Consider the following 12,131-nt stretch of genomic DNA (forward strand, 5'->3'; position numbering starts at 1 on the left):
TTTCATCCATTATCTAGAGACATTCCTGTATTGCTATAAAAGGACACAGGGCAATGGGTAATTGGGTAGGGTTTTTTTCCCCTCTCACTTGAATGAGAATGGATGCCTTTATGGGTTTAACCAAACAGTTCAAGCATAAAATCCATATTCACTGGGCTGTCATTTAACATTAAAAAGGGTAGGGGGATTATTTGGGGGCCAGCCATGCTAATGTTATGCTGGTTATTTATAGATCTTACTATTGCTGATTTTAAAGAGAAGTCACTGCTCCAAAAATGGTCTCTGGCAGGGCTAAAATTGATGGTATTTCCTAGCTTTTTTCTACAAGGTTTTCTTTGGAAGATACATAGCTGGTTTTTTGAAATGGCCCTGCCTTCACTGACCTGTTAACCTGCTATATCAGTCCCCATTACTTGGTTTATGTAATAGCTGTAATTATGATGATATAATTAGGATTGCCCAATAGGAATTCCGTGCTGCAATGAGTCAGCAAATAAAGACTTATGATTTCAGACGTAAATTCAGGAGGCAGAATGTCCTTTTGGTGCCTAGGGTGAACTGCCTGTTTCAGAACAAAGCCAGTCAACAAGCAATGCATTTCAGAGTGCTGGAGATAGACACCCACATAAGAGCTGTCTGAGACTGTATTTTTATCAGAGTAACCAGGGTGATAGTGCAGTTTTGACAATTGTTTTGGGAAACAACTTGAAATATGCCATTAGTACATTGTTCAGGAAAATAGATTTGTACATTGTTCCTGAATCTGTTAGACCAGGGAGCAACTTACAGAAGGGAAATAATGGGCATTTCTTAGAATTGCTCATACAGCTGAAATAAAAATAAAATTATTGCTGGTACTGGTGCCTTTCCTGGAGTCCTTTGGGCTGCTAGTGCCCAAAGCTGGTCGTTGTAGAAGTGCAATTATTCTGTGCCAGGTTATTGGAGCAAGAGCTCAGCTGTGTGCTCTTACAGTTTGGTTGGGTCTGCAGAGAGTTGTGATTTTTCCATGCTCTGTGGAATACAGGCACATGGAGTGTGTTTCACACGTGGCAGAACAATAGAGCTAGTTAATCCTGTCATGTCAAACTAAAATAGGTCCCCTGCATTAGGTTTGGGCCCATGAGCTGAAGGAGAAAATGGAACTTTGAGGAGCTAAATGTGGTGATGTGCTCTGTGTTTGCTGCAGTCCTTCTTTCACACCGTGCTGGAGAACAGCCCTTTCTGTGACTCCATGGTGGACAACAACCTGCGCATCACCAACTGGAACAGGAAGCTGGGCTGCAAGTGCCAGTACAAGCACATTGTTGACTGGTGTGGCTGCTCACCCAATGACTTCAAACCAGCAGACTTCCACAGGTTCCAGGTAACTGAACACACCTGCAGAGGCTCTTCTGGCCATGGAGAGCTGGCTGAATGCATGGCTGCAGCAGGGAGAGGGAAGGGAAGCTTTGACTCCATCAGACAGGTAGAGAAAGAGATGTGAGGAAGCTCTGATCTTAATTTCAGGAGAATGAAAGATAAGTTCTCCTGTGTTTAGGCCCTGGAGACATACCTGCCTGGTAAGATCACAAAGGAACTCTTTGGACTCCTTGGCATTGGTAACTGGCTGTGCTAGAAAGGAGGGAAGCTTGACACATCTCTGACTCTACCACTACTCCCTGGCAACTCTTGTGAGTTCATTGCAAAAGGTTTTTTCCAATGTTCCAGCTCAGGTGCTTTCATCATTTCACAGGACTCCTGGCTTTCAGCTTTAAGCAATGTTTATCATCTTTAAAAAAAGCTTAGAAGTTGATCAGTGTGCGTGCTAGAGACTTGGGCAAATCCATTTTCGTTATTATATTCATCAGCACGATCATATTAAAGTTTATCTCGTGATTTTGGGAGCGTTAGTCATGAGGTTTTGATCGCCCAGGTTTGGCAGGACTGTCTTGAAAGGTTTAATCAGTTCCTTTGTGGTAGTTTCCTGAAGGCAGACATGAGAGCGAGTCCTGTGCCCCGGGGTGCACTCAGTCTCGAGGCTGTGTCTGGCCTGTGCATCTTCTATTGAGAATGAACAGCCACTTGTTTCAAGGTCACCAGAATTGCAATTCCATCCCTCCAGCTCCTCAGGGTTCCCTGCATAAAGCATGTTTGTTCAAGCTTTGTGTGGGATGAGGAATGTGTTACCCTACAGCACAGAAATGATGACTGCTCTGAAACAGAGATCTTTTCTTTACTGTTATGTGCTGTCTACCAGGCACACTTGAAGTCAGTGACACAGGCACTCACAAAAAGAGCAAATGAGATGTTGTCTAAAGGAGGCTCTGCTGTCCCAAACATGTGTTTGGAATTCTCCAGCACAGAATAAATTGCAAATTTAAAAACTCCTGCCAGACTGCAGAGCCTGACCTGCTCCAGGCTGTGAACCCACAATGATATTTCAGAAAACAATCAGGTAAACTGAGCTGGAAAGGAAAATTCAAAGTTAGAATAGATGAAAAGGCAGCTTTTGACACTTTCTGGTGAGAGAGCCCCTCACATGAGCACACAGCACCAGAAGGCTGTGGCTTGCTGTTCCCACAGAGGCACAAAGCGAGCTGAGATCACAAAGCCCACAGCATGCACCCTCTCAGAGCAAAAAGCATCCTCAAAAGAATTTTCCAACCATCTGGGGCACTCTTGAACTCCTTGGCACCTCAGGACCCATGCTCAAATATGACCAATGCGAAACAAAGACTTTTTGAAAGCTAATGGTAGTTGAGTAGCATATAAAGCAGTTATGTGCCCAAGATTGTGTCAAGCACTGAGAAAAAATCTGGGCAGGACCACTCAGAAGTGGAGAAACCTCAGCCACAAATGGCACCTCTCCCAGAGACCTCTTACCACCTCCTGGCAGCAAATCCATACACAGAAAAGGCTGCTCTGCCTTCTTCTGAGCCCCAGTGCCACAGTACACTTTGCTCCCTGCATAACATGTGCCAGTGCTGCACTGTCCCCAGGCTAACAGGGGGTTTGGAGAGCATTCCCCAGCCCTCCTGCACTTGGAGAGCCTTCCTGAGCCTGGCAGCACGGGGTGGCTGTTGGTCTGCGGGGGTTTTGATTGAGTAATTATGTAGTTTTTAGGTGAATGATGAATGGTCCCAAAGGTGACATTTTAAGTCATCTTTGCCCATGGAGAGAAATAGTTCATGTCCTCAACTCCAACCCACTGCTTAAGACAAAGTGCCGTGTCTGAAAATGGGAGCCAGTGTCTGTTGTTGCAATGGGCCCCTGGCTGGGTAATAATTAGCATAGACTCCATGATTCACAGAAGATTGATTAATAATCTCTTTATTAAGAAACCCATTGCTCTTACAGACAGTTACAATACAGCTGGTCCTCCAGTCCAAACACCATCACCACTGGCTAATTAGGAAACCACCCTTTGGTAAACACATCTCCATAACACATTCCACAAGTTCACAATACCAGCTGCAGTGAGTTAGAATAAGAATTGTTTCTCATTCTTTTCTCTGACCTTCTCACAGCCTTTGTGAAAGTTGTGTTTCTCTCTCACAGCCTTTGTGAAAGTTCTGTTTCTCTCTGTGGCCAGAGGGCTGCTGCCACAAGTGACTTTTCCTGTCCTGTCCCAACAGCAGACTGCCAGGCCAACTTTCTTTGCCCGCAAGTTTGAGGCGGTGGTGAACCAGGAGATCATTGGCCAGCTGGACTATTACCTGTACGGGAATTACCCCCCGGGCACGCCGGGGCTGCGCTCCTACTGGGAGAACGTGTACGAGGAGCCCGACGGGCCGGGCGCCCTCAGCGACGTGGCCCTCACCATGTTCCACTCCTTCTCCCGCCTGGGCCTGCGCAGGGCCGAGACCTCCTTCCATGCTGCTGGGGACAACAGCTGCAGGTCAGTGCTGCCTCTGCTCCTCCAGGGGACACAGGGACCGCCAGGCTCCGGGGAGGCTCGTTCTGCTCGGCTGTGCTGGCTGGAGCCCACGGCCACGAGCACAACCAGGCAGCTGCAAGTGCGCAGCGCTGACTTCCAGGAGTATTTATGGCCGTAATAAAGCGTGGGTTATCCCGGGTTGACACGATGTGACCCGTTTGCTGCACTTTTAAGGAGCTCCTCTCCAGCCTGATGAAGACTGACAGGATCCAGTTGGGCAGTGCTACCCCCACTGCTGCGTTTCCCTTGATTAATTTCAGTGAGTGTATTATAGCCTCAGCTCCTAAACCCTCTGTGTGATTGCAGCAGAGGTCATGTTCACCTCTATTATGCTTACCAAAAGCAGAGGACGGGATTTCAGAACAAATCTGAACACAGGCAGGTTAATGGTCCTTGCTTGTTTGTTCCCCTGGGAGCACACATGGAGTGCAGAGAGCTTGCTTGGCTCAGTTTTCCTGCTTGGTGCAGTTCCCTGTGCCAAAAGTGCTGCAACTGGTAGGATCTATTAGCATCAAATACATAAAATATATGTAGGTGTTTATATATCTATATATAGGTAGCTATATTTATCTCAAATGAAATTCCTTATGCTTTAAAAGGAAATTATCCCTATATTCTAGATTCCTTTTTCACCTCTAAGCCTGGCTAAGAAGAATTCAGTCTAAAAGGGATTTGAAGGAAGAATTCCTGAAGTTAGACTTGCATAGAAAAGGCTCTCTTCATGGTAGATGTTTGCTGCCTGCAAACACATCTGGAGCTGTTTAGATTCAAAGCAGAGATGGTTCTTCTTTTTAAGTCTTACATTACCATCTCTTAATTCCATCTTCAGAATGTATTTCTGGAGCCTGCCCTTTTATATCCTAATAGAAAACACATAGAGCCTAAGTCAGCAAACACTCCATGTGCTTTGATGGATGGACGTTGCCCCTGTTGTGTTCTCAAGAGGGAACCAAATGTGCCTTGACCTTCCTAAATTAGTCATGGAAGTGCTGAGCAATGCCCCATTTAGAAAGATGTGGCAATAAGTGCTCCAGATTCCTATTAGATTTTGTCAGTGAAGGTTACCGGTGCAAAGCAATAAAAGATCAATAACAATTAGATAGAAATAATCACTAGTAGCATGCCTTCCTTATAGGAAATAAAAGCAGACCTAAGGAAGTCCTGGGTCATTTGTCCTGCAGAGCGAAGCCAGCAAAGAGGATGGGGACTATGTATAACCAGTACTGAAATAATTTGACAATTACTTTTGTTCTCAGTCCTTTTGCCAGTATTCTGATGCTGATTTATATCAATTATCACTTTTGTTTCTGAGGAACTTTCCCTTGTACAGGAACTCAAGGTGCTTTTCAAGCTTGCTCAGATTATAGATAGGAACACCATGACTGCAGCTGTCTCCAGGATAAAGCACAGCTCCTTACAGCAGGCTGGAGCCTCATGAAACAGTGCAGGGAGGAACTGCAAACAGTGATACGGAGTGGAGGCTTCATTTTCATACCTACCTGAGCCCCCTCAAGACACTGTGAGTCAGCATCCAGTTCAGATCAGAGAAAGATGGCCAATCTTCAGGTTTATGCATCACATCTCCTCTCTTCTGACACTGTGCTGTCCTTCTGGGTGTTTGCACCTGTACCTTTCCTCTTTCCCTCTCGTGGTTTTGCATGTCTCTAATGCAGTAATGGCAGGATGGGTTTGGGCTGAGCACCTCGACAGTGCTCCCTTTGCCGTGGGGCTGAGCACAGCCCCGGGCTGGCTGGTCCTGTGCGTGCAGCACCCCAGCTCATGCTGGGAGGAAAGCAGCTCCTGCCTCGGATCCCCCTTGGAGTCAGGACCACGCTGCTACCCACAGCAGCCCAGGAGATGTTTGTAAGAGCAGCTGCCTTGCACACTTTCCTAACCAGGGCCAGCCCACAGCCTCAGAAAGCTGTGCCCCCCACAGATTGCTCAGGTACCAAAGGAGAAGGAGTGTCAGCATCTTCCGTGGGAGCAACATTAATGTGTGATTGAGATTTAATTCATTTTTTCCATCCCTAGGCATTTTTACTCTCTGCTGCCAAGAGGCAATTTGCCCAGACTATTTTAAGGATATTGTAAATATTTGCTGCTTCACACATATAAAACAGGAGGCCTTAGTACTGGGCACAGAAGTCAGATTGTTGCTGCCATTGGCTGCGTAACTTTGCAGTGGTTTTGCTCAGTCCATCAGTGCTGGCTCTGTTGGTACCCTGTCTTCTTATATTGATTTCTCCAGCTCTAGAGAGTTCCTTCTGGGGTGTTGCAGACCTCATGCAATGGAAAGTCCTCCCTGGTGCTCATCCTTAGTGCTCATCCTTTAATTGTGGTAACAAGCCAGAGGAGTCAGGCTTAGCTGACTTACTGGGAAGCTGTGATGCTGGTTGGTTTAACTTGTTTTGTAGTTAATGTCAGTCCTGTAAAGTAGCAAAATATTCAATTTCTGAGCTATGAATAACACATCTTTAATTATTTATGCATCCATATGTACCCAAACATTGTTACAGATGTTTCTGAGGCCATAGCAGACAATCAACCATATATTTTAATTATTTGAAGCTGTAACTCTAATGTCTTTAAATCTCAGCTGCAACTGAAGGCTTCCAGATCTCTCAATGGCTGGTTTTGCTGAGTTGTTTGACCCTTTTTCAAAGTAGGGTTTTTGGGGTTTCTTTGGTTATGTGTAAAAAACTCCCAGCAAAAGCAATCTTAAGTCTTTAAAGAATGTGAAGATTTTTTCCCTGAAATACAGAGACCTAAAATGGGAACAGGATCCTGGTGTCCTTCACTGCAGTGCCAGCCTGCAGAGCCCTGCCCTTGGGGAAGGGGTTTGGGAATGGAGGGGGCCCAGAGGTCAGTGCCTGGTCACACTCTCCTGGTCAGCACTCCCTGCTGTCCAGTGCAGACAGGCACTGACCCTGCTGGGGCAGGAAAGGCAGCTCTGGAGCACAGGCACAATCCTAGGCCATCCTTTATCCTAGTTTATCTGAGCAAACAGTGCTGCACCCGAACAATCTGTGTGTGTCTCTGGCTGCCACTTTCTACCAGGAGAGGTGGTGAGGGAGAGGAGCTCTCTGGCACAGAGAAGGGCTCCTAAAGAGCTTTGAGCTGAGGATATGGAATTAATGAGCCTGTATTCTTAGTAACATGTTTTTACGTTACGGGGTAATCGGAACAGCCTAAAAATATTTGATAATGAGTCATGAACACATTTGAAATCTCTTAATGTACAGTGGTGGATTTTCTAGTTGAAATGAATGCTTCTTCAGCCACTAGCTCCAAGTAAAAGGAGATTTCATTCTCTTACATAAGTGATGAGCATGTGCTGTTTTACAGATACTACCCCATGGGCCATCCAGTTTCCATCCACCTTTACTTCCTTGCTGACCGTTTCCAAGGCTTCCTGATCAGGCACCATGCAACCAATCTGGCTGTCAGTAAACTGGAAACTTTGGAAACCTGGGTGATGCCCAAGAAAGTCTTCAAGATTGCAAGTCCACCAAGTGATTTTGGGAGGTTGCAGTTCTCAGAGGTGAGTGTTCGTAGCCAGCCATGCACACCTGTGGCATCATGGGAGTGAACACTAAATCAGCAGCCTTTGGAAACTGTATTTCCATGGAAATTTGAGGTGACAGTGGCTTCCTAGCATAATGTACATCCTCATCAAAGAAGGAGGTACCATTGGCAGTTCAGGTCTGTGCTCAACACTCATTTCTTAATCTGAGTGTCCTCACTCCCTTCTGTTTTAAAAACAAATGGAAAGCTTTTGTTGTTATCAAAGGAGCTCAGTAATTTAAAAGTAACTTAAAAGTTTTGCCATCGTGTCTGTTGTGAGTGCTGTGAGAGGTTCCTGGGGAAAATTCCATTTTTCTGCAATTCCAGTTTAAAAATGTGGCATGTTTAACTATGTCTCTCAGGAGTACACTGGAAAAACCTCTCAGAATTAGTGGTAGTCAGGTACTGATACCACATGTGAGCAGAATATTGATGTAACACAAAAGAGAAAATTATCTCAGCAGTGGCTGAGATTTCCCACAAATCCTGTTATTTTTCTAGAAATTTATCCCAGTGTCTGTCATAGAGTATGAAAAAGATACCTAAAATATATCAGGAGAGTTGACCACTAATAGGACCTGACATCTGTGTTCTGTTTTAAAGATACAATTGTCTGAGCAGTTAATTTCATGATTTTTCTTGTTAGGCTGCAAATTTCAATTAAGGCATAAAATTGATTGAAGAAATGTGTTCCAGTCATTATGGCTAAGTCCATAAATTACCATCTTCTTGGGCAATTAAGAAATGCCTAGGTGGGATTCAGTGTTTTGGTGTGCATGGCAAATCCATGACACTAATGTGCCATTAAAGAGATGGATGGAAAGTGTGTTTCATTTATCAATGTGTCGGATGGTAGCCTGCCATTACATGCAGTGATAAATGTTCATACAAGCTCCAGTTCTTGTGATTTGTAGGAGTATTTCTTCTGCTTATTTAGTACTTCTAAGAATTTAATCACTGGTGAGCTTTTTTGAGCGTAAGGAAACATTTTCTTCTGTTTGAAACTCAACTAAAAGAGTTTTGGTGACTGCTTCCTTGTTTTCATTTTATTTTCCTCACCTAGCCTCTTTAATTGTCCTCTCCTTTCATAGATGATTCATATTTTAAAAGACCAGGAGGTACAGAGTAAATAATTTAATTTTTTAATGTTTTGGTTTTTTTGGTGTTTTTTTTTTACTTTCTGCCTTCCTTTGGCCTGCAGAGATCTCTGCCTCTGAGCCAAATAGTTATCTCAGTTACCCTGCTATAAATCCAGCATTAACTTCTTCAGCTTCACTGTGGCTGGAAAGCTCTGATCTGCTACTGCTTATTAAAATGCCTCTGCTTTGTCAAGGTCCAGCATGTGGAAAACAAACTTAGCAGTTTAGCTAAGATGGAAGCATCAGTGTTCACAGAAAATAAAATTAAGATTTATGCTTGTTGGGACATAGAACTGCTTGTTCTTCAACAACTTTCACCCCATGATGTGGCAGGAATTTTAAACTGAATGGGGCTATTTTAGCTGGGAACTTTCTCCTCTGTCCCAGCTCGCAGCACTGGGGCCAGCAGGAAGAGCACACAAATATGCTGCACTGAACGTGCTCCCGAGTGTATTTGTGACCCTGGTGCACAACTGAGATTGCAGCAGAGCTGATGGGATCTCTCCAGCCCCTGCCTCCTGCCCTCTGCTGCTCTCAGACTTCACTTCCAAAGAGCAGATTTCACCCCACACCTGGGGGGAGTTCATGGCAGCATTTCAATGGCATATGGCTCCTGCAGGCTGAGTCAAAGAAAATAAATTTACAGGGAATCCAAGAGATGATTTCCAGCATGGAACTCCCACACCTCCTGAAACTGGCTCGTGCACAATGCACACACTATGTGTCCTGCCAGCCTGGGTTCAGGCAGCTTCTCTGTGCAGGGCAGGGGATTGATTCACTGCTCTGAACCAAAAGTCTCAGCTCACCCTCTATCAGTTAAATGCTGTTTCTGGTCTTGTTAAGACTTGTGATTCATCACAGAGAATAAAATAAACTAGGTGGCAGGCAATTAGTGTGCATTGTGTGAACCTAATGGTCCTGTTTGTGGTGAGCAATGAGACACAAACCCATAATCAGGGTATAATTTATCTTGGGAAAATTTTATCTGGGTTCAAACAGAGATAGAAACAGAAATTTTGAGCCAATGAGAGATTTCCAGCTTTCCAAGCATACCCCGTGCACAGTGCTTGCTCTTGAAGCCCAAAATAAAGGTGATTAAAATAATGATGTGGAAAATGTCAGTTTCTGTGCTACATCTCTTAATAATTTATCAGATATTCATTACTGCTTGATTCTATCCATACTTGGTGTATTCTATTTGAAAGTGAAAGCCTACTTACAATGTTTTAAAGAGCTGTTAAACTTATTATAGGGCTGTAGTATCTCTTGCCCTGTAAAATCGGACATCTCAGTACTGGGAACTCAGCTGTGTAAAGTTCAAGGGGTTATAAACCTCTAACCAGTGCTTTAAGTAAAATTCCCTATAAAATACTGTGCTTCTAAAAGCAGCTGGTACTGCAAGCTGTGCAGCATGGGAAAGCATGTCCCCAGCTGGAAACGAGACATAAAGGGCAGATCCCATGAGCAGAGTGTACAGCTCCCTGCCTTTCCCTCCCCGAGGTGCCTGTGGAGCCTTGGTGTGAGCCCTGGCCCTGGGGCACACAGGGATCTGGGGCTACCTGTCCTTCCCTCCCCTCTTCCCCTGCCCTTTGGCTGGAACTTTTGGGTTGCTTTAGGAAGCCCAGTGCCACGCCTGCACAAAGCTTAACAACCAGACAATTGTGTTACAATTTTTCCCCAAAAGCAGCCTTAGCTCTTCCACAGAGCAGTCTGATAAACCTTTGTGCGTGTGAGCACATCTCATCTTCTGTGCAGCCTGGCACGGAGCAGTGTCACCTGGAGGTTGGAGCAAGGGGACTGTAACTTTCTGATTTATTTTCTCAGGGATGAGAAACTAGAGGGGAAAGAGTTGGGTGTCAGGAGTGAACATTTAATTTTTGAGGATGAAGTAAGTTTTCTGCAATGACTTCTTCAGTAAGAAATATTGAATGTGGTGGAAAGAGCTTCCTTACAGATTTACTTTGCGCAGGAGGGTGTAGGTTTGTTTCACATGTTGTGACTTTATTCTTTCTAGGTCCCTTGAGCACTGGTAGGTGTGATATGGCTGCACCTCAGTGAAGGTTGGCAGAGTAGATAATAAGGCCTGGTCAGGAAATTTTCTTTCTCAGCTTATTTCCATACATATTCAGTCAGTCTTGTCAGGAGAGCACACACTGACAGCTCCTCGAGGCATTCAGTGCTTGGGTCTGATATCTGGGCTATGCTGTCTGGTTTGATTAGCTGGTGTGCTGGGTGAAAAACCTCTGAAATACCACAAATGCTGTGTTGATTGCAGAGTAGTGCAGGGCTCATTTTGTCTCATACTCTGCAGTGTCATAGCCCAGTAGGAGGAATTTGTGTGATGACAGATGGAGTAAGGATGGTAGGGCTCTATTTTACTGACCTTGTAGCATTTTGCTTGCAGTCCTCCTGTAATTTGTCTGCCAACCATAGGGATTTATTTAGAAGAGACTGGAGACTGGACAGTTTCCAGGTGCAGGTAATAGGCATCAGGTAATCATTATGTTTTGGGGATTTGGGGGGATTTAGGCATTATATTGGAATCACTTATTCTCATGAAGTGAAATGAAATCTAGAAGAAAAATCTCTGAAGCAAATGAGCTACAATTATTTCTTATGCTTTCAGGAAAGCTGTTTATGACCATGCCCTTGTAAGGTGAAGCTTAGGGACAAGGACAGCTCTGTGTGGGGAATATCTGCAATATCCACATATATTTTGAAAGTGGGATCCTGCCTGTGTGTGTGCATGGTTCTCCAGAGGTCACCCACAGAGACTTTCTGTACAGGGAAGAAATCAACTCTTTGGTCATCTGCACTGTTTGGAGAGTAGGGCAAAAGAAGACCAGAAGGACTTTGAGGGGTTTCATACCAGAACTGCCTCCAAAAGCAGAAGTGCAGCCCTCAGTCCTGTGGGCACAGGAGAATTGATGGAAAGGTTCCACAGTGCTCAGCCTCATAAACACCTGCTGGCTTTTAGTGCTGGGATACTGAAGTCTTCCCATGGCCTAAGACAGGCAGTTACTCCATTTCCATGCTGGCTGGGCAGAGGTGCTGGTTTCAGTAGTGCACAAGTGTTAGTGGCAACAGCTTGGAAGTTTGTGTGATCCCCCAGGTTGTAGGTGAACCGTTGAAATTCATATAAAGAGCACTGGAACATGAATTAAGTATTTACACTAGATTGTGAATCAGCTGGTTTGCTGTTGGTGAATAAATGAAAAACAATGTCACTATTATGACAATAAGAGTTTACAAGAAATAAATTCCCACATAGGGCAGAAGGGGAGTACAAAGAGACAATATCTCATGGGTGGATTGTAGTAAAGGACATGATGTGACTTGTCCTGAAGTCAGCAGCTGAAGTGTCTTCCCTGGTCTTAGCAGCAGCTGGGCAGGTCTCTGCTGCAGGGTTCATCTTTCCATCTCTCAAGTGTGTAATACATTTTCATGACCCAGGAGATGATGGGTCAGGTTTTTTTCTGTGCATAGGCTGTGTCCAGCCACTGGCTTGGTCC

General features: G+C 44.8%; 1 protein-coding gene across 4 annotated transcripts in view; it reads left to right on the plus strand.

Moving 5' to 3' along the window:
- XYLT1 (xylosyltransferase 1) overlaps positions 1-12,131 on the plus strand; it is a 178,841-nt gene that overhangs the window by 150,575 nt on the left and 16,135 nt on the right. For 2 of the 4 annotated variants that reach the window (XM_059861518.1, XM_059861520.1), the window contains 3 exons: positions 1,187-1,363; positions 3,618-3,877; positions 7,262-7,457. In XM_059861518.1, the coding sequence (XP_059717501.1) occupies positions 1,187-1,363; positions 3,618-3,877; positions 7,262-7,457 (633 nt within the window). Of the gene's footprint in view, positions 1-1,186; positions 1,364-3,614; positions 3,878-7,261; positions 7,458-12,131 lie in introns of all 4 variants that reach the window. The other 2 variants (XM_059861517.1, XM_059861519.1) reach the window with 1 other exon arrangement.

This window comes from Haemorhous mexicanus, chromosome 17 (genome assembly GCF_027477595.1).
Source record: "Haemorhous mexicanus isolate bHaeMex1 chromosome 17, bHaeMex1.pri, whole genome shotgun sequence".
Classification (NCBI taxonomy): Eukaryota; Metazoa; Chordata; class Aves; order Passeriformes; family Fringillidae; genus Haemorhous; species Haemorhous mexicanus.